Source organism: Hylobates moloch, unplaced genomic scaffold (genome assembly GCF_009828535.3).
Source record: "Hylobates moloch isolate HMO894 unplaced genomic scaffold, HMol_V3 SCAFFOLD_15, whole genome shotgun sequence".
NCBI lineage: Eukaryota > Metazoa > Chordata > Mammalia > Primates > Hylobatidae > Hylobates > Hylobates moloch.
Genome location: NW_026652290.1, coordinates 55,206,425 through 55,229,110, shown reverse-complemented (window position 1 = coordinate 55,229,110; position 22,686 = coordinate 55,206,425). Strand labels below are relative to the sequence as shown.

Here is a 22,686-nt window from a genome sequence, read left to right as displayed (position 1 = left end):
TGGTGGCACGCGCCTGTAATCCCAGCTAATCCGGAGGCTGAGGCAAAAGACTCGCGCGAACACGGGAGGCAGAAGTTGCAGTGAGCCAAGATTGCACCACTGAACACTAGCCTGGGCAACAGAGCAAAACTCCATCTCAAAAAAAAAAAAGCCTCTGGAAAAAATGACGCATGTTGGTAAGGCAACCTTAGGCTCTGCTGCAGAAGAAGAGAGAGGGAGAGGTGGAGAAGGGAGAGAGAGAGAGAGACCAAAGACTGGGCTGAATTCTACAAGCAGGCAAAACATTACTTCTATCCATTCAAATCACCCTGGCATAACCGTCTCCTGAAAAACACAGCAAGTGCTATAACCACTAGGGATAGACTCTAGCTTGCTGTTCATAAAAGGATTCTGTAAGGGAAGCTTTGCTCTATAATTAACAGAGTGCCAGATATTACAGAAACTTTAGATTGTCTTGCTACTCACTCACTTTAAATATTATCCTTTCTTTTGCAACTATCAATTCACTTAAAAGTTTTAATCATTGCATACCCTGTAAACTTCCTATAAAAACATGTTATTGCAAAATGTTTAAAAAGATGTGAAAAAATATCTGTGGAGTGTGGTATCAGAAAGGGCAGAGCCTTTGTTTTATCTAACGATTCTCTCCCAAACTGGGAAGTTCGGGTAGAGACAGTGGCTTTTGGTAATATTTAGGCAGTGATTTCTTATTCTTAAAATCAACAGTAATGAATAAAGTTTTGACATCAGAAATGTTTACAACTAAAGTAGACATTGATTACATTCTTAGTACAATACAATTTTTAACATAACTACAAATGTGTATATATGCTTCAAATATTAGCAAATTGCTTCAAAATGAAATTCTAAGCAAGTTTTTGGTAATTTATTCACAGTTCAGGCTTACTCACTGGACTTAACAAGACATGAGGAAGAAATGACCAACTGGCTCAGTAAACTAAACATTCATTTCAAAAAACACAAAACTGAAACAAAGCAAAGATGATTCTAAAATGTCCACTTCTCAAGAAGTGTAATTTAAACAAATACCAAAAGCTTTATTTAAGCAAAAACACATTCAACCACAGAACATTCAAAAAGCTAACAGGATCATTTCTACATTCATTCTGAAAACAATGTAGTAAGAAAGGTAATTTGAAAATTTCCAAAGATGCTCTCGCTAGCCATTATTTATGGCAATTACATAACATTTTGATGTCAAGCTATTACAGACTTAAAAGTTAATATAGCAAAATTTTACAATCATGCTTTCACTATGATTTTTATTTTAACCCTGGATATTATTGGTTTGAAGCTAATATTATCAGTCCTATTGGTTGTCACTGTCACAGATCTGAAGATATGTTTAAATTCATCAAGCTAGGAAGATATCAAAATATTAACAATCTTCAAGTATAGTGAGAAAAAAACTGATTTAAGTGTTAACATTTCTAAACTTGAGACTCTAACAGTAAAAAATTAATCTGAAACCTGTTTTCATGGGTAAAACACTCTGCCTGGTATTCTTGTACACAAAATTTACTAAATATGTGAATATCATAAAATGAAAATATCACTCCCTTCAATTTCTTTGGCCTTCACAAATTCAATGTGACTATGATCCTTTTCAATAATACTTTCAATGACATTGTGCTTCTTTAGAAAAATCACTTAAGTTGTAGCATACAATAGTTAACATTAGTTCTTTTATTGCTATGGTATATGCTAATTTTTTTAAAAGGGGAAAAAAAAAACCCAAAGAACTTCTTAAAATGTTTGTTAAAGCAAACATTTCAGTTGGTTTCCTTTCTTTGAAGAATAATAGAAATAAATGTCAGAGTATTAATAAGGAGCCAAAACAAACAAACAAACAAACAAACAAAAAACTCCTTTACTCCTATCCTCAGAACTCAGGACAACAGATCTGTATTCGAAAAGATAAAACAATCTCATCTCAGTAACTACCTCCTATGAAACCTAAGAGAGAAAACCTGTAATAGCTCTCTTAACCAATAGCCCCATCTGCACATCACCAAGTGCCAATCCCCTTTGGGTAGCAGTAATGCTTGTTTTTCATCTTCGCATATTAAGGACTGTTGTTAACAGATTTATGGGTCATTTGTAGCTTACTTTGCAAATACCTTTCACTTCTTATGAAACACAATATGCCCCCAAATATGGACCATTATTCAAGTAGACAAAACCACTCACTCACAGCATTTTAACAACTCACCTCCACTCCATCTTCCCATTCTCTCACCCTATGCCTTCTAATGAACCCAGTCTTTGCTAGTGATGAGTCCATCTGGGGACAAATACTGCTTTAAAGATGGTGTAATTTTCAATGCCTACCACAGTGACTTTCCCATAATAGGTATTAATAAACACTTGTTGACATAGTTATAATAAGCTAAAAATAGTTAACATTAATTTTTCTCTTTATCTTTTATTCTTATGGCATAGAATTTATTTTAAAAGACTGAAAAATTGATTCCAATGTAATAATCATTTACTGGGCCACGAGCTAGATGACAGACATGCCTCCCTGCCTAAAAAGGGCTCAAAGGAACTCTCAGTTATACATGAGTGAATTAAAACTTTAAATGTACTAAAAGAAAGAACTTTTTATATGAAGGATTCTTTATGTAGAGTATCTTTTTTGAAAAATCAGATTTTCTTATCCTATATTACACTGGTTTTAATTGGGCATGCTCACTTTAGTGGTGTGCATCATTACAATGTCTCTTTTGTGTTAAGAATTAACTTATAAAAGCATTTAAAAATCACTACATCAAATGGGATAGAGAATAAGAAGACAGGAGAGAGAGGAGAAACCACGTTTTTGGTTTTGAGTCAGGAGGGTCTCACTCTGTCACTCAAGCTGAAGCACAGTGGCACAATCACAGCTCACTGCAGCCTCAACCTCCCAGGCTCAAGTGATCCTACTACTTAAGCCTCCCAAGTTGCTGAGACTACAGGCGCAAGCCACCATGCCCAGCCAATTAAAAAAAAAAAATTTTTTTTTTTTTTTTGAGAGTCTTGCTCTGTCACCAGGCTGGAGTGTAGTGGCACGATCTCGCCTTGCTCCAACCTCCGCCTCCTGGGTTCAAGCAATTCTCCTGCCTCAGCTTCCCAAGTAGTTAGGACTACAGGCGCATGCCACCACACCCAGCTAATTATTTTTAGTAAAGACGGGGTTTCATCGTGTTGGCCAGGATGGTCTCGATCTCTTGACCTCGTGATCAACCCGCCTCAGCTTCCCAAAGTGCTGGGATTACAAGCGTGAGCCACTGCATCCAGCCAAAAAAAATTTTGTACAGACCAGGTCTCACCATGTTGCCCAGGCTGTTCTCCAACTCTTGAGCTCAAGCAATACTCCCACCTCAGCCTCCCAAAGTGGAGGCTGGTATTACAGGCTGAGCCACTGCACCCGGCAGAGAATCCATGTTTGTTTGGAAAATATCACTTCTTTGTTTTTGATTTTGGTTTTTGATATTCAGTTTAGAACTTACCCTAGCTTTCAGTATGTTTGTGTGTGTGTGTACACATGTGCTTTATAGAAAGACACACACAGAGGGAGAGAGAGATTATGCAGACTAATGACTGACTTCACATATTAGTTTTAACTTAGAATGCTGAATCGTACTTTAAACTATAGGAAATGCTACAAACCCACACAAATTGTGTTTGTAAAATGTTAATATACAAAACATAAGAAATGACACTATACACACACTAGCTGACTTACACAAAATAATCTTAGAAACAATTAAAGTAGATTAATATAGCTATAATAGCCATATATTATATATAGTGTAAATAGTGACCCTATTTTATTCTTAAAAAGATCAGGTTTCTAGTCACCATGTACGAAAGTCCTTCCAAATTACCTCAAAATATAACAAATCTTTCTCTAACCCTAAGACACAAGCAGAATTCTATGCTTCTCTGGCAACAACAATAACTATTAGAAAATCTTAACCTCACCAAGAAGTTCAAACAAGAAAAGAAAGGAAGACTTAGCTTACTTAAATAATTGTGCTAAACAGCTTACCTTCACAATTTAAAAGTAAAAACCTTTGAAAAAGAAGGACTTCACCAAAAACAAACACACTCTCCTATAGCCCTGAAGATCTGGCCACAAAAGCTCCATGAAGAAATTATTACTTACAATTTTGGGGGTATCAAATAATAATATTCTACTTTAAATATTTTAATCCAAATTGTCAACTTCCATTTCTGACACTTACAAGCTGAACATACTCCAATATCACTTTATTTATATCTTCTTTATTCCTAAATATATTTCAGGGGTAGAGCACAGAAAATACAGAGAGGAAAAACACGTAGGATAGAATACTAAATTTGGTGCCTATCAGTGTAAAGCATACATACCTTTTTCTGAGCTTAGCCTACCACATATACTTAGAGTGAAATGATGAGGTCAACGACCTGCAAATCTTCCAAACAATCACAAATAACTTCCAAACTGGCACTAAGGGACTAGTTTTACGCAACAATGCAGTGAAGGAAAGTTAAAATTAACTACAGGAAATTTTTCCTTGTGACAAAGTTGAAGAGAATACTGAATTTATCAATATTAATTTAATAGCAGCTCTGTGTTGTGATTTTAAAGAACAAGATAAAATGTCATTCAGCAGTCATTTAAAAAATAAAAGACTACAGACACAAGGAAATAAAAATCACTTTTAGGAGATGAAAACACAAAGTAGGAGGATACCCAATATGTACACATCCCATCTTCAAATTTAAAATCATACTGTCAGTTGTACAAAACAGCTCGAATTTAAAGTTTGTGCTATAAAATTGTGCAAATATGTTAAGGACTGAGACCCACCAACACACTACTGTAATATTTTGCTAACTAAATTTCTTCCACCTACAGATAATAGACAACAAGCCTGAGAAACTAAGGCTAACCAAACTTAAATATAAATCCTACCAATAAAATTTTTCAGTTTTAAGTTTTACAGTTTGATTTAAAACCAAAACAGAAACAAATTTCAAAATAAATCACATCTTCTCTTAAAACTTGGCAAACCCTTCCCAAGTATGAGCATACACTGCCACTGGCTTTAGATACTCCAATTAAATGCACTACTCTTTCACTGGTCTGAATGAAGTATGGTGAAACAAGTAACAATTTTTAGAAACATATTGTCTTCTCAGATCGAAGTGGAGGGTCCAGAAATGCAACACCCAGTATTCTTTAAAGAAAATAATAGCTAGAATCTTTCTGATACAGATTCCAATATAGATTCCATTATTCAAAGTCCTCCACAAATTACTGGGAAAATGTAAGAGGTAACTTCACAAAAATCACATATTGAGTGGAATAATTATAACTGATATATAAATAAGGATTTACTAAAAAAAGCCTTCAAAGGGTGATATTTTAAATCAAGGTTTTAAATACAAAAGGTGTCTTGTGTTGCTTAATCGTATAGTTTCGTACATTTTGTATAGATATTCTTCACTCTACAGTCACAGATTTGGCAAGATTCCGTGGGAAATCAACCTGCAAAAAGAAAAAAAAAAAAAGCAAGATTTGAGAGATTATATAGACTGGGGAAGGGAGTGGTTGCTATAAGCAAATTATTTTTGTTTATAAAAACAGAAAACAATACGTTCATTAACCATCTTTATTACAGACTACAAAGAATTAGATTAGAAAATATAATCACATAATGTGTCCTGAAAAAAACTTAAATTGGTTAGGAAAAAGCATTCTAAAGGTGCCAGTTCACACAGAAAGAGCTACTGTGGTCCTCTACAGAAGTAGTAGCCTTCATAGGGGACACTAAAAACAAAAGCACAATGTTTTGGTTGCCACAATGGCTGAGAAACCAGGAATGCTACAAAGTCTTCAATGTGTGGGACAGTTCCAAACAAAAAAGAATTGTCCTGCCAAATGCCAATAGCTGCCCTATTAAGAGATATGGGGTTATATTAAGAAAACAGGTGGAGACTACCCAAGGTGAGTCACAATCTTGGAGGTGAACCCCAAGGTTCCTTCAAGTTCTATGGGTAAGAAGATGTTGTGATGTAACCTACAAATTGGGCCATGAAAATATAACAGGTGACAGATATATATTTGATAGATTTCTCAAACACTATTGTTAAAAATTTAGGAGAAAAAATCAGAATGTATCCAGGTAAAAAACCATCCCAAGATTTCTGCAGTGGTAGATGACTTACATCATAGCCTCTCAGCACAGCAAGGTGGAAAGCCAGCAACTGTAAAGGAATCACGCTGAGAATGCCCTGCAAGCAGTCCACCGAGTGGGGCACCTTGATCGTTCTTTTTGTGTTCTTAATGGTCTCAGTATCCTCCTTATCACAAATTACCACAGGCCGCCCCTAGGAAAGAAAATCACACACATACACAACATCACTGGCGGGCAAAGGCAGGGCTATAGCTTATGAATGTGCAAAAATTGCACTGCATAATCCATACGAAGCCTCACAGACAGACTTCTTTAAATTCCTGTGTAGTAAATCTGATTGTTATTACTTATAGTCGAGGAAACAGAAGCATTATGGGATCCAGTAATTTGTTTAAACTCATGCAACTAAGAAATACCAGGCTTAGTACTTGACTGCAGGTTTGCCTAACTTCAAAGCTCAAGTTCCTTACCACCACATTGTGCTTAGGGAATAATATCTTTTGGAATTTATATATAAAGCCAACTGATCTGAAGAAAACTCAATTATATAATATTAAAATAAAATCTAGATGTTAGATTTCCCCTGAAATATATCACGTGTGTGTATTTTTAATTTATTTTATTTACTTTTTTAGAGACAGGGTCTCACCATGCTACCCAGGCTGTATTCAAACTCCGGGACTCAAGTGATCCTCCTGCCTCAGTCCCCAGAGTAGCTGGGACTACAGTCATGTGCCACTGCACCCAGCTGAAATATATATTTAAAAATATTTTAAAATACATTTTTAAATGTTTTAGAAGTATTAAATTAAAAAGGAGCAGCATATGTTAACTGAAAGAAGACAGGATGTGGAGACCAAGACCTCAGTTCTGGTCTTGGTTCTACCCAATATGAGATCTACGACCTTGGTCTTCTTAAAGCTCTAAGTATCTGGGCCAGGCGGGGTGGCTCATGCCTGTAATCCCAGCACTTTGGGGGGCTGAGGCAGGTGGATCACTTGAGGTCAGGAGTTTGACACCAGCCTAATTATATAATATTAAAATAAAACCTAGATGTTAGATTTCCCCTGAAATATATTCACCAGATGAAACCCCATCTCTACCAAAAATACAAAATTAGCCAGGCGTGGTGGAGTGTGCCTGTAATCCCAGCTACTCAGGAAGCTGAGGCAGGAAAATCGCCTGAACCCAAGAGGCAGAGGTTGCAGTGAGCCAAGATTGTGCCACTGCACTCCAGGCTGGGTGACAGAGCAAGACTCCATCTCAAAAAAAAAAAAAAAAAAGAAAAGAAATTCTTAAGTATCTGATTCCTCACACGTAAATCTCAAAGGCTGTATTCCAAAGTAGATGAGTTAACACGTGTAAACATGTTTTGTAAGTCATTCAAATAAGCTAGCGTAACTCCCCTCTTTGATCCCCAAGGTGTTCTCACAGTCCCCCGACTTACCTGCCGAGCAACCACTTGCTGAAGAGCATTCTGACACTTGGCATAAGTGTGATCTCTCATGATGATCATGATCACAGGCATCAATTTATCCACCAAAGCCAGAGGGCCATGTTTCAATTCACCAGCAAGGATGCCTTCAGAGTGCATGTAAGTAATTTCTTTGATTTTCTGATAGGAAAGAACCAGAGTTGTCTTCAATTCACTTTTCAAAAATCCATGTTTAAGTAAATATTATAAAAAGCATCTGATATGTCAAGCCACTGTCTATCCATCCAAAAGTATTAAAGGACCACTGATCTATAAATATATCTAACAAGTTAATAGATCACTATTTCTATATTATCAACAAGTAATTGGAAGTTTTAAAGCTCCACAAGGACTTTTTAAAGATTTTAGATTATCATGAACATATTCATATTTCTGGTTAATCCCTTTTTTTTTTTTTTAAAGACAGAGTCTCGTTCTATCGCCCAGGCTGGAGTGCAATGGTGTGATCTCGGCTCACTGCCACCTCCACCTCCTAGGTTCAAGTGATCTTCCCGCCTTAGCCTCCCAAGTAGCTGGGATTATAGTCATGCGTTACCACATCCAGCTAATGTTTTTGTATTATTAGTAGAGATGGGGTTTCACCATGCTGGCCAGGCTGGTCTCGAACTTCTGACTTCAAGTGATCTACCTGCCATGTCCTCCCAAAGTGCTGGGATTATAGACGTGAGCTGCTGTGCCCAGCCTGACCTCAATTAAATTTCTTATCTAGAGAACTTAATCTTTATTCATATTTGAACAAATTAACCCAAGTTACTTGCTAAATCCAAGTTTATCATGCTAAAATGTACTCTTTTTGATTTTCACTTCTGAACAGAGTTCTCTGTTGCACTTTCTCTAAGTAAACAAACCACAATGCATATATACAGAAGCACTTTCAAAAGTTCTACCTATTTCATTCATTTAATGTAAAAGTATAACTATGCGTCAGGTCTGCAGGTCAATGGACTGATATTAATCAGAACTGAGAAAACTTACCAGTGCTCCTTCAAGACAAGTAGCATAATGATAGCCTCGTCCCATTATCAGAACTGACTTCTGATGATAAAGTTCTGTTGCTAGTTTCTGAATTTCATCATCCATGCTTAGTACTTCCTTAATCAAATCTAAGAAGTAATATTAGCAAAAAAGGACAATAAACCAAACAAATAAAATAACAATATATTGGTAGCAAACAACAAAAGACCAGTGTTTCTATTCCTCTGTGCTATCAATCAGTATGGGTATTTTTTTAATACATCGGAGCAAATGTAGAAAGATCTTATTGACTAAATAGCTACAAGCCACAGCTTCAAGGATAAGAAGAGAATTTTACCTATTACCCACTCCCTTAGACAACAAAAGTATAATATATGAGTATCTTTGTACCAGGCAGCCGTTTCAATCCAAGCATGATCTCTTTGCGTCTTTCTTGCATGGAGATCCGATCATCACACATCATAAGGGCGAACATCACAAGGGATACAAACTGGCTGGTATAAGCCTGAAGCATCACAAAAAAGCAGGACAATTAGTTGCAGCTGCATCTTAAGAATTTAGAACTTTTAATTTTAAAAAGATGAAAATAAAATTCCCATTGGTTTTACAGTATATATTCTCTATCTTTTAAAACTACGTTAGGGCCAAGCATGGTGGCTCATGCCCGTAATTCAGCACTTTGGAAGGCCGGGGCAGGTGGATCACTTGCGCTTAGGAGTTCGAGACCAGCCTGGGCAACATAGCAAAACCCTGTCTCTAAAAAAAAATACAAAAATCAGCTGGGTGTGGTGGTGTGCACTTGAGGTCCCAGCTACTCAAGAGGATCACTTGAGCCCGGGAGGAAGAGGTTGCAGTGAACCAGGATTGCACCACAGCACTGCAGCCTGGGACAGAGGGAGACCCTGTCTCCAAAAAACAAAAATAAACTACCTTAGTAACAGTAAACTGAACCAGCACTTGGGAAATCTATCACTATTCTCCTTTTTGAATCTTAAGCAAATGACTCAACTTTTATTTCTTAGATACAAAAGCCAAACACCTTATAACCCATTGAATGCTTATAAAATTCCTAATATCCCTAAGAAAGGAAGGAAAAGATGAGCAAATCAGCATGTGCCTAACCACATTTAGTTTTTGGTGTAAGTCAAAAGACAAGTGCTTGATAAACTCTCCTTGGGGTACTTGCACTGGTATTGCTGGATTTTTTTTTTTAATTGCTCTTTGATTTCCACCTTTGCCTACTGCCTGTTCCTCACTCCCAGTTTTATGTTTTAAGTTTGCATTAAAAAAAAGAAAAGAAAGTACAATTGTAGAAAAGTAAACAGAAATAATAATCTTTAATCTCATCTGCTAATAGAAATAATTACATTAATAATATGCTATTAATATGCTATTAATAACACTTGTGGATAATGCCTTAAAGTTTTTACTGTTTTTCTTTTCTTTACATAGTTAAGAAAATTAATTATTAGCAGGTACAATTTTATAACTTGCTTTCACTCCTAAATAATAGTACAAGTGTAATCCTAAAACCGAACTCTGTCAAGTTACATTATAACCTTGAGCAGTTTTCATCTCTTTAGGCCTCAGATACCCCATCTGTTAAATGCACATGACACAAGATTATCATGACAATTAAATGAGACAAATGTAACGCATTCAGTTCTGTACAATCCCTGATATACAGGCTGAAAACATACTATAAATTTTATTGATGACAGCTTGAACTAAAAGACAATTAGTTTCTTAGGATACAGAATTGTACGTATTTTAAAACTCACAATCCCACTGCCAAGACTATTTTCATTCTTACTAACTTTATGTGACTGTGAGATGTGCCTGTTTTGTCAAGTTCTGTGAAATATTGAGAATTATCTCCTTAGCGAACTTTTACCATTTTGACTGCTGGACAATGAACCTTCACTACTATTTTAGCATATATATCTTGAATCCTAAAGCTAAGCTTTTTTCATGTTTGTTGACCATTTATATTTTCTCTTTTGACAACTGACTTTGTTGTTCCTCACCTGTTTTTCAACTTGAGTTTGTTTATTCAAATTGGTTTTAAGAAGGTAGTTATTGTTCAAAACAAAAAAATTAGAAAAATGCTACATTAATGTTTGGGTGGTCAGATTCTACTCTGAAGTCTGAAGTTTGCAGATATGCCTACAGATTTTTAGAGTTTACCACTTTCTTATTCTATATTATTAATGTAATATTTTAAATTACTATATATGTTACCATTTTTCTGGATTTAGTAAGAAATTTGCATTTTTGGTTTGATGTAACGAGGGTTTTAATGTAATTTATGTTAGATTTTGCATTTTTTTCATTACTGTTATATTTTAACCTGACTGAATGACTGATCTAATTGTATTAGTATTGTGAATAATCATGTGAAATGTTTTGAGACAGAGTACTATATTTGTGAATATAATTTTATGGTTTTTTTCACTTAGTAAGAACCTTTCTGTGTGGAAAACTAAGAAAATTGCTTTCTGCTGTATAATCTGGCATTCATTGTAGATTAAAGCTTATTTTTCTGTGAATAAAACGTATTCAATAAAATAATATTCTTTAAAATTAAAAAAAGAAGGTAGTTATTGTTATGTCTCAAATATTTTTTCTCATCATGGACTGACCTTTTATATTGGTGCTGACTGACATAATTTTTTAACTTTTACGTAGTACTTTTAGACTCAGATAATCCTTCCACATCCTACATAAACTATTATTAAATTTTCTTACTTCTGTTGTTTTCATTGTTCCTTTTTATTTTTTTAACATTTTCCTTTTTAGTCTGTTTGAAATTAATTTTAGTGCAAGTTGAAGGAACACTAATTCTAATCCAAGATATGTCATTTCTTTACAAAACAATCTTCCCATTTAAAAATGTGGCATTTTCATCAATTTGTGCTAGGAATTTAATGCTACTTCCCTCTATTTATCACTTTGGCCACACACTCTAAATTTTTACCCCTATTATTCATTGTTTACTTTTTTCTAGTAAGTCTTTTTTTTTTTTTTTTTGAGATACAGTTTTGCTCTTGTTGCCCAGGCTGGATTGCAATGGCGTGATCTTGGCTCACTGCAACCTCAGCCTCCTGGGTTCACATGATTCTCCTGCCTCAGCCACCCCAAGTAGCTGGGATTACAGGCGCCTGCCACCACGCCCAGCTAATTTTCTTGTATTTTTTTAGTAGAGACGGGGTTTCACTATGTTGGCCAGGCTGGTCTTGAACTCCTGTCCTCAAGTCATCTGCCCAAAGTGCTGGGATTACAGTGTGAGCCACCACGCCCGGCCTCTAGTAAGTCTTTCTTAATGGTAGTTCTGATTTTTTTTAATCCAATAGTTATTTTGAAAAACATTTTTATGTTTCAGATATTTGAGGCTTTTATTTATATCTCTTTCAATAGGTTATTGTGCTGTTGTCAGTTACGGTGTTAGATACAATTTTAGCTTTAGGAAATTTATTCTGAGGGGTGTGTGTGTGCGTGCATAGATTATATGCTGAATTTCTATTACTATTCTCGTGATAAGGGATTACTCCATTAGTGATTTCCTGGCATGATGTGGATAATGAGACTCCCTCTAAAATAAAATCACAGTCTGGTAACTCCCTATCATCCCAATAGTTAAATGAGACTCCCTGTTTCCTCTGCTGGACTTCTCAGCCTCCAGCTGCTCACATGGTCCTCCACAACTGCCTCCCTGTACACCTATTATATTCTACCAGCAGACTGGAATCTTTTCCCATAACACTAAAGTGAATTTGGAGTCCTCTGCCTCCAAGACTAATGAGCACATCTATATTCTAAATTCCAGACTCTTCCAGTCTACTTCTTCCTACTGTGGTTTACTTTTCAATAAATCAATTAATCACAAAACATACTACCAGGTCAGAGGTATCTTGGACCCCGGAATACTTAAACTGTTTCCAATCCAAACTGATCAGATAATGAGTATTCCAGTTCCTGTAGCCCATAACTAAAAATGTTATTCTACAAACTAGTGTTTATTTGTTTGAACTGAAACCATCTGAACACTAGTTTTTAAGTACAAATATTAAACGGAGCAACTTTAATCCATATGTTTTTCCATTGCATTGCTATTACAGTTTAATTTCTAATTTCAATTTCATATTTTTAATTTCATCAATACATATCAGGAAACCAATTATGAGGAAAAATAAGCTATACCCTACATTCAGAATCTACTGAGGTTTGAAAGAGTTTACCAGGAAAATGCTGACTCTGAAATTTTAAACTTGGTTTTTCTTTTTGTTCAGCCAAAAACAAAGTTACATTTTTATTTTTTTAAATCAACAAAAGTCAGCACTGTGGTGAAATTCTAAACACCTGCAATAACATATAAAAATTGCTGAACCTACCATTTATACCCATCAATTCCTCCAGAAGTATCAAATTGTCTATGGTCTGATACTATGAGAAACTCAGTAAGATCCCTCTAATCCTGACAGTTTTTCAGGCAAAGTTGAGAATTTATAGGCAAGATCACAGAATTCTTCTATGTGCTCCATCACTGGGCCCAGGGATTAGGATCAATAATCAACTTTTGGCTGGGCGTGGTGGCTTACGCCTGTAATCCCAGCACTTTGGGAGGCCAAGACGGGTGGATCACGAGGTCAGGAGTTCGAGACCAGACTGGCCAACATGGTGACACCCAGTCTCTACTAAAAATACAAAAATTGGCCAGGCGTGGTGGCAGTTACCTGTAATCCCAGCTACTTGAGAGGCTGAGGCAGGAGAATCACTTGAAACCGGAGGGCGGAAGTTACAGTGAGCAGAGATCACACCACTGCACTCCAGCCTGGGCAACAACAGCAAAACTCCATCTCAAAATAATAATAATAATAGTAATAATAATAAACTACTTTCAATACCCATTAACATAATAACTCTTATTTGCCACCTGGAATGGTCTGTGACTAAATAACCCAAAACTTTTTGTAAGTAACTAAGCCCAAAATGTTTAAGACATTTGAATAAAATTACTTTAGAATCCATGAAAAATGAAATACCAAATTGTCATACTTACTAAATTTTTTGAGTCATTTTTGAAAAAAATTAAAGTCTGTACTAAAAAGACGCTAATTTTTCTTATACAGGTGGTAACCATTGGGGTAATGGGTAAAAAGTATGTAAGACTTCTCTGTACTATCTTTGCAACTTCCTATATAGTTATTTCAAAATAAAAAGATATTTTAAAAAAAGATTTGCAGAAAGAAAGAACTAATGATACAAATAACAACATGAACAAATCTCAAAAACTTCAGGCTAGGCTAGTCCAATAGTGGGTCATCAGAACTCATTAACATTAGCGTTACTAAAGTTGGTATACAATACCTCACTGCTAAATTTAACTGGCTTTATTTAAAAAACAAACTTCAGGCTAAATGAAAGAAGCTAGACACACAAGACGTGTTATACAATTCCATTTACAAGAATTTTCTGGAAAATGCCACAATACAGCAAGAGAAAACAGTAGTTCCTGAGTATAAGGCTGGAGGGTAGGAGTGAGGATTGACTATAAAGAAACACAAAGGAATATTTCAGGCGATCATCTTCTAAAACTGGATTGTGATAACAGTTGTACAGCCAAATGAATTTACTAAAACTGTACACTTGGTGAATATGCTATGGTAGAAGCTAGATGGTAGGTATACCAATGCTAATGTAAAATTTTTATTTTTTTTTTAAGTCAGGATCTCACTCTATCATCCAAGCTAGAGTGTAGTGGTGTGATCATGGCTCACTGCAGCCTCAAACTCCTGGGCTCAAAGGATCCTCCTGCCTCAGCCTCCTGAGTAGCTGGGACTACAGGCACGCGCCACCATGCCCTGCTAGTTTTTGTATTTTTTATAGAGATAAGGTCTCGCTATGATGCCTTGGCTGGTCTTGAACTCTTGGCCTCAAGTGATCCTCCCACTTCAGCCTCCCAAAGTGCCAGGATAACAGGTGTGAGCCACTGCACCCAGCCTGTATGTAAAATTTTTGAAACTCTGCTGTATATTTGAAAATCATCATCATAAAATGTTGAGACAAATTAAAGTTCTCATAAACAAAGGAATGAGAAATGTAAAATATATATTTCCCTTGGCAGCTCACAATTCCAGAAACATTTTATGAAAAGATTAAGTCAATGGCATCCATCCAATCAAACAATCCCATATCCCACATACACCATGTTGTAGCCCTCGTTTCACAATCTGTTATAAATAAAGAGGCTCTGGAATTCCAATCCCCCAATCAAATCCTTAAGTGCTACTAAAGGTGGCTGGTAATTTATTCAGCCACAGGATGGAAACCCAAGCACAAACATGTAACACGTTTTAATTACCATATGGAGAAAATTCAAGTTTCAGCACTCTGTAAACTATAGTGTTAGCAATATTGAAATACGCAAGAAATAAAAATCTCACTCAGGAGTTTTTATGCCTGTAACCCCAGCACTCTGGGAGGTCAAAGCAGGCAGATCGTTTGAGCCCAAGAGTTCGGGACTGGCCTGGGCAACATGGTAAAACTCCGTCTCTACAAAAAAAATACAAAAATTAGCCAGGCATGGGTAGTGGCCTGTACCCGTAGTCCCAGCTACTCAGGAGGCTAAGGTGGGAGGATCACCTGAGCCTGGGAAGGTCCAGGCTGCAGTAAGCCATGATTGCACCACTGCACTCTATCTACACTAGATGACAAAGAGGAGAGACCCTGTCTCCAAAAAAAAAAAAAAAAAAAAGGTGGGGGCCAGGTACAGTGGTTCATGCCTGTAATTCCAGCACTTTGGGAGGTCGAGGCAGGCAGCTCACTTGAGGTCAGGAGTTCAAGACAAGCCTGGCGAACATGGTGAAACTCCATCGCTACTAAAAATACAAAAATTAGCCAGGCGTGGTGGCAGGTGCCTGTAATCCCAGCTACCTGGAAGGCTGAGGCAGGAGAATCGCTTGAACCCAGGAGGTGGGGGTTGCAGTGAGCTGAGATCACGCCACTGCACTCCAGCCTGGCCAACAGAGTCCGTCTCCAAAAAAAAGGAAAAGAAAAGAAGAAGAATTTTTATGTAATTATCACAAACTTTCTACAAAAAATTCTCTGTGAGAATCTTTAAGGGAAAAGAATTCAAATGCAGTTATGTACACATTAACATTGACTTCCACAATCCTTTAATTAAACTCAAATCCACCAATATCCCAACATCTTATTAGATAATCAGCAAGAAGTATCAAACTTAAGCAGAAAAATATTGAGAAAACAAAAATGTGAAATCATAAAAAGTAACACATTGGGCAATATAGTGAGACCCCATCTTAAAAAAAAAAAAAAAAAACTAGCCTGGTGCATCTGTAATCCCAGCCACTCAGAAGGCTAAGGCAGAGATCACTTGAGCCCATGAGTCTGAGGCTGCAGGGAGCTATGATTCCTGTCACTGCACTCTAGCCCCAGCCTGGGTGACAAAACAAGACCCTCTCTCTAAATAACAAACAAACAAACCTAAAACCCCAAAAAAACACTTGTGGAGGGATAACATCTCTTGTATTTATACAACTTTCTAAGATTTCCTATTTTTATTAGCCTCCTAAATTTATGCATATTCCAATTCCAAAGAGCAAAGTAGTCTTACTAGGCCTTCAAAAAACAAGACAGTACCTTTAAACCTCCCCAGAGCAATATCTAAAGAGAAAGATATTGTCATACAATACTCATTAAAAATTTTTTTTTAATTGCCAAATTTTAAATTTTTTTTTTTTTTTTAGATGGACTCTCGCTCTGTCACACAGGCTGGAGTGCAGTGGTACAATCTCGGCTCACTGAAACCTCCACCTCCCAGGTTCAAGTGATTCTCTTGCCTCAGCCTCCCAGGTATGCTGGGATTACAGGCACGTGCTACCACACCTAGCTAATTTTTGTATTTTTAGTAGAGATGGGGTTCACCATGTTGGCCAGGCTGGTCTTGAACTCCTGAGCTCAAGTGATCTGCCTGCCTCAGCCTCCCAAAGTGCTGAGATTACAGGCGTGAGCCACCATGCCTGGCAGTTGCCAAATTTTATACCAAAGGTGTATTCCTCCTTACAAACTTTCAGAGGTAGTATGTATATTTTTACATTATTTATTAGAAACCATAAATAGGCAAATAAAAATTCCAAAAATGGTTAAAGTGGATGTTCTAATTTGTTACTTTTCAAATTCCAGACTATACTTCATAAAAGAAGGGGATGTTATATACTTGTTATGTATCCTACTGTGCCTAGCAGGAGGGCAGTAAGCAATAGACAAGGATAGCCAGCAGAGACCTTTTCAAAATGGACTTACATTATATACATAAGTCCCTTTTAAACTCTATTAGGAAGAGGGAGAGAATGACAAGTCTTTTATCTATCTGACCCTTAAGTCCTACAATAATTACAATGATTAGTAAAATGTGTGAGTTCTATAACTGCTAACAAAAATAAGATACAGACTAGTCTGCTTCACTGACACTATGATTAAATAATCATCAGAGAAATGAGTCAAGAATTTACCTTTGTACTGGCCACACCAATCTCAGGACCAGCATTAATATGAACTCCACAATCTGTCTCCCGTGATATAGAACTGCCAACTGTGTTTGTGATCCCCACAGTTAAAGCTCCTCTCTCCTTACAGTACCGAAGACCCATCAAAGTATCTGCTGTCTCACCTGCGTAAAAAGTAGGACAACCATAACACACAGAACAGTTTTAGCATATGCTGTTTCTTAGGAGCAAAAACAAATTGACCACACTTTCAACAATATTACTTGTTTTAAATAAAATAAAAAACATCCGCTTAATAAATGTACAAAACTTTAAGTAATATGGCTTGTCAGGATCTCTCTTCCTTCTCTGTCATTGAAAATCCAGCTTGAACATAAAAGGTGTTCATTTTTACTAATTCATAAAGAATTATGTAACATTAAAATAAATCTGTGTTCATCAAGTCATCTGCAATGCCAGTTTATCTTTAAATATCAGCTTTTGCCAAGATATGCTAGAATTATTAGAAAGAATAACTTTCCTTCCCTTTAAGTCTTTAAAATTAACACACCTGATTGACTAAGGAAAAAGCAAACATCATCTCGAAAGACTGGTGTGTTTCTGTCCAGGAAGTCACTTGCTAGTTCTACCATCACAGGCAACTCAGTCAGCTCCTCAAGAACTTGACGCGTCTGCAGAGAAAAGATGACTTGGTCACAGAACTTGCCTTCAAATACTCTTTCATTGGACTTCTTTGGATTCAATGTATAGTTTTTGCTTTTTCTGATTACAAAAATGACATGTTAGAAAATAAAAACAACTCAGATTAAAATATTTTTTAAAAAAATCAAAATCCTACCACTTGAGATAAGCATGGCTAACATTTTACTATCAGTCTCTTTAGACAACTATGTATACTTTTTTTTTTTTGAGACGGAGTCTCGCTCTGTCGCCAGGCTGTAGAGCAGTGGCGCAATCTCGGCTCACCATAACCTCCGCCTCCCGGGTTCAAGCGATTATCCTGCCTCAGCCTCCTGAGTAGCTGGGACTATAGGTGTGCGCCACCATGCCCAACTTAGTAGATATGGGGTTTCACCATGTTGGCCAGGATGGTCTCGATCTCCTGACCTCATGATCTGCCCGCCTCGGCCTCCCAAAGTGCTGGGATTACAGGCGTGAGCCACTGAGCCTGGCCACATACATTCTTATAAGGAAACATACCCACACATATAAAACATTTTGAGAAGTGGAAAGAGCATGGTTCTGAGTCAGCTTGTGTGTTATCTCTAACTTCCCAATTCCTAATCTTTAAAATGAAAATTCATGTAATATCCATGTCAGTGAGGGGTTTCAAATCAGTTAACAGATGTACAAATATACAGAGAAAAATTAAACACTTTAAAAGTACAACGTATTCATAAATATGACCATTTCCCAAAAGAAGTCAATATATTTTAGAAATCTTGTTTAAGAGGGCTCACTATTTTCAACCTTTGTGGCATGGGGCAGGGGGAATGAAGTAGGGAGCAGTATGCCTCTGTGCAAAGGGTAGTTTAACCTTCATTTCAGTAAATTTCCATTCTAATTATTTTTACACTAAACATCGGAAAATCAAAAACAACAGAAAAATTATCTTTTAGGCAGCAAAAACTTTAAGCTCAACCAATGTATACATTTAGTGTTGCTTTAATTCTAACTCTGGAGCTCACCTATCCTGACAGCCTTTCACCAGCCTCTTCAGGCAAGTGACCCTCCCCATCTCTCACCCATCTCAGCTTTCCTCCTTATCAGCAATAAAGAACTTAAAGGTGCCCTTATTTCATAGCCCTTTAACTTTTGCTTACCCACAAATTTGAACAGAATCGTTTTACTTGGTTCCCCCAAAAATACTAAATAACTTTGATTTGGCATTTTTTAACAATATTACAACATCATGTAAAGAAAATCATTGAAGATGAAATGCTCCTATTTTTTATTATTCTTTTCCATTAATATATTTTATTATACATAATTAAGTTACCGACACTAAAATGCTAAATGTTTTCCCACAAATAAATGTAAACCAAACCTTTTCACCCAGTTTATAATATAAATGTTACATTGGAATCATATTCTTCAAAATAAAAAGATGGGGAAAGAAGAGAGAAAGATAGAAATCTGGAGGCTTACCAGATATTTAAAAGTAATAAACCCCAAAAAAGTAATCTCAAGATTTATCTGTGCTAATTAATAGTTTATTCTTTTAGTTAGGGCAACTTTTTTTTTTTTTGGTTAAAAATGGGGTCTTGGTTTGTTGCCCAGGCTGGAGTGTAGTAGCTATTCAGAGGCATGATTATAGGGCACCGTGGCCTCAAATTCCTGGTCTCAAGTGATCCTCCTGCCTCAGCTTCTGAGTAGCTGGAACTATAGGCACACACCACTGCACCCAGCTGCAAACAACTTTTTATAAATACACAAAATGACATATTTCCATCACAATAGAGTAACAATGCTATAAATTCCACTGAATGCCACTACAAAACCTAGAGAAAATTAAAATTTTGAAAAGCATATTAAGTAGGCTATACTTAAATCATTTATGCCTAGTGTTCCATCATTGGAATGCTAAGCTTGTGGGAGTTATTTACATCCTACTGCTCAAGGTCATCACCAAGGTCTGATGATTTTTCACAAAAAAATTTTGCGAGCTCTGGCATAAATGGGTTAAGAATGATTAGAGTGTAGTCAGTTATTATTCAGGATATAGATACTAAAAAAAAACATGCAAATGTGTCATGAAACAACAACAAAAATGTAAAACAGGATAAAATAAATGGTACTACTTTGATAAACCACAGGGGGATTTCTAATGTTTGTTAACTACAGTAGTCTTGGCATCCACAAAACAACAAAAAATCTTATATTAGAGAATTCTAACAGAGCGTAAAATTTCTGCCCCAAAATTGTCTTAGCATTAGATGAAGCATTTAATCAAATTTTCTATTTCTGAATAGAGGGCTAATTCAGTAATAGATCTAAGCTACCACTAATGTGTTTATGTCTTTCTTCTTCCCGTGTTCAAAATATATATATATATTTTTTTTTTTTTTTGAGACAGGGCCTGGTTTTGTCGCCCAGGTTGGAGTGCAGCAGTGCAATCTAGGCTAACTGCAGCCTCACCTTCTGGACTCAAGCGATCCTCCTGCTCAGCCTCCCAAGTAGCTAGGACTACAGGGAGTTGCCACCATACCCCGATAATTTTTTTTTTTTGTAGAGACGGGGTCTCGCTATGTTGCCCAGGCTCAAACTCCTGGCGTCAAGTGATCCTCCCACTTTGCCCTCCCAAAGTGCTGGGATTACAGGTGTGAGCCACAACGCCCAGAGGAAACAATCACTTTTTTAGACCTCTACCCTTCAATATTACATAGACTTTCTGTTTAGGACCATATAACTTTGAGGGAGGAGGGGAGGAGGTATATGGTGTAGTCTTAGAAAAAAGCAAAGCTTGTTGAGATGCAAGGGCAGGTGACCAGATAGTTTCACTCACTGCTTAAATAAATGGCTCCTAATATTTATGCCTCAGCAAATAAAAAAATTATGTCATGAACTTTGGAAATCAATCCTAAAAGCAGAAATTGAATGTAAAGGTCTTCTGTTTATAACAGTTGACATCAGCAGCACATAAACTGTCTCTTTCTAAGGAAACTACATGGGCAAATATTGGTCCTTTATTGGAATAAAAGACCCTCATATACCTATGCTTCTGCACTGACAATACACGTTTTTGATACTGAATTTCAGCTTCTAAAAGAACAATTTAAAGAATAAAATCTGATTTAAAAAAAAAAGCAGACTACCTTTCTTTGCAGTAATGTGCCCACAAAGTAAAACTGCATTGAGGTTCACACATTATGCAGGCCATCTGTCTAAGACAAGTGAACAATGCTAAGCAAAACCCAAAGACGGCTCTTATACATGTAGGCAAGCTCCCTCGGCTACAAGTCTAGGACAGTACAGAAGCTCTCCCCCTCTTGGCCTTTCATGAAGTCCGTTGCAGGAGGTCTATCTGTATATCTAGAGACCTTTTCTACAGATCTTCCATTGATAAATAATTCCAAGCAGCTGGTAAATTTCTCCCCTTACCTTCTTTTTTTATCACAAAAGGGAAAAGATAACACATTAACAAAACATAGTTTTACATAGTATGTTATTAGACTACTACTTGGTCTATAGATATTCTCTAATATTCAACATAACTAAAATTTTAAAAAGCACTTACTGCTACACCAGCATGGTAACTTGTTCCACAAGCAATAAGAATCAAACGCCGGCATCTCTGGATCTCCTTTATGTGATCCTTCAAACCACCCAAATTCACTGAAATGAAAGTTTGTGTACATAATTATTTAGCAAAGAACCATGTGAACTAGGCAATCGCATTTTATGAGTATCTACTGCCAATATAAGGAAGAATACTGCTGTTTTAAAGAATTAATATTCCTCTTGGAAAGCATAGTTCTCTGTAATTTTGAAAAGTAAATTAAATAAGTCATAACGGGCCCCCCCCAAACTTGTAACTGACCTTAGTCACCTCTCTACATCCCCACACAATTACAGCATTTATTACATTCTACCTTAGTTAGTCATTTTTACATTCTTCTCTTTGAAAGTTAACTTAAAGGCAAAAGTAGAGGGACACAGAAAACAGACCATTAGATGTAGAGGGCTGGAGCTGGAGGAGGGGTTGACAACAATAGGGTGCAAGGAAATTTTCAGAGTGATGGAACTGTTCTACATCTTGACTTTGTAGAGGTAATGATTATGACTATGTTGTAGAGGTTTATCAAACTTAGAGTTAGACACTAGGAATGGTGAATTTTATTATATCTAATTATGTCTCAATAAACCTGTCTGGGAAAAACATTATCTCAGTTACGTTTATTTCCCCTCTGGTGCCCAGAAAGGCGCTCTGTAGAGTAACATAAACCCACTCTCCTCTCAGTCTTTGCCGTCCCCATTCCCCTAATGCTTCAATCAAAATGCTTGATTGTTCTGATCCCTCCACATTTATCTTCAAACCCAGCATCCCTCCCTGGACGACAGCAACATTCTCCAGTTCTCTCTTCTGTTCTCCACCTCCTGGAGTCTGCTCTCCATATGCTACCAGAAGGATCTCTTACAGTGATCCTTTAAAAACATAAAGACCATCCAACAAAGTCTGCCCTCTTTTTCATTTTCAGTTTCTATAGCTATTTACATGTTGTTCTCCATGTGTCTTGTCCAGAAATCCTTCCACACAGGCTAGTTTTCTACCTGTGAGAAATTCCCATTCAACATTCATTCAACTGGTCAACTAAAATTCCCTAAGCACCCACCAAGTAAATATAGTGGTCAAGGCACTGAGAGCTTCTGGACTCAAACAATTTCAAATCTGGCTGAGGAGAATGACAGGTACCTCCTCGTGGGCCTCATCTTGCTGCTCTCTGAACCATTTTCAGCTTTCTACTCTGCCCCTGCTCTCTTCATCTCCCCATCTTCTTTTTTT

The 22,686-nt window shown here is 36.7% G+C and overlaps 1 protein-coding gene across 2 annotated transcripts in view; it reads right to left on the bottom strand.

The window, feature by feature from the left end:
- Positions 1 to 3,681: 3,681 nt before the first annotated feature.
- The window catches only part of GFPT1 (glutamine--fructose-6-phosphate transaminase 1), a 62,403-nt gene continuing 43,398 nt past the window's right edge, over positions 3,682 to 22,686 (bottom strand). For both annotated transcript variants that reach the window (XM_058428581.1, XM_032179055.2), the window contains 8 exons: positions 21,421 to 21,518; positions 17,734 to 17,854; positions 17,190 to 17,347; positions 9,049 to 9,163; positions 8,659 to 8,786; positions 7,636 to 7,803; positions 6,220 to 6,381; positions 3,682 to 5,539 (listed from right to left, as the gene is read on the bottom strand). In XM_058428581.1, coding sequence (XP_058284564.1) covers positions 5,495 to 5,539; positions 6,220 to 6,381; positions 7,636 to 7,803; positions 8,659 to 8,786; positions 9,049 to 9,163; positions 17,190 to 17,347; positions 17,734 to 17,854; positions 21,421 to 21,518 — 995 coding nt within the window. In that variant the 3' untranslated portion in view covers positions 3,682 to 5,494. The remainder of the gene's footprint in view (positions 5,540 to 6,219; positions 6,382 to 7,635; positions 7,804 to 8,658; positions 8,787 to 9,048; positions 9,164 to 17,189; positions 17,348 to 17,733; positions 17,855 to 21,420; positions 21,519 to 22,686) is intronic.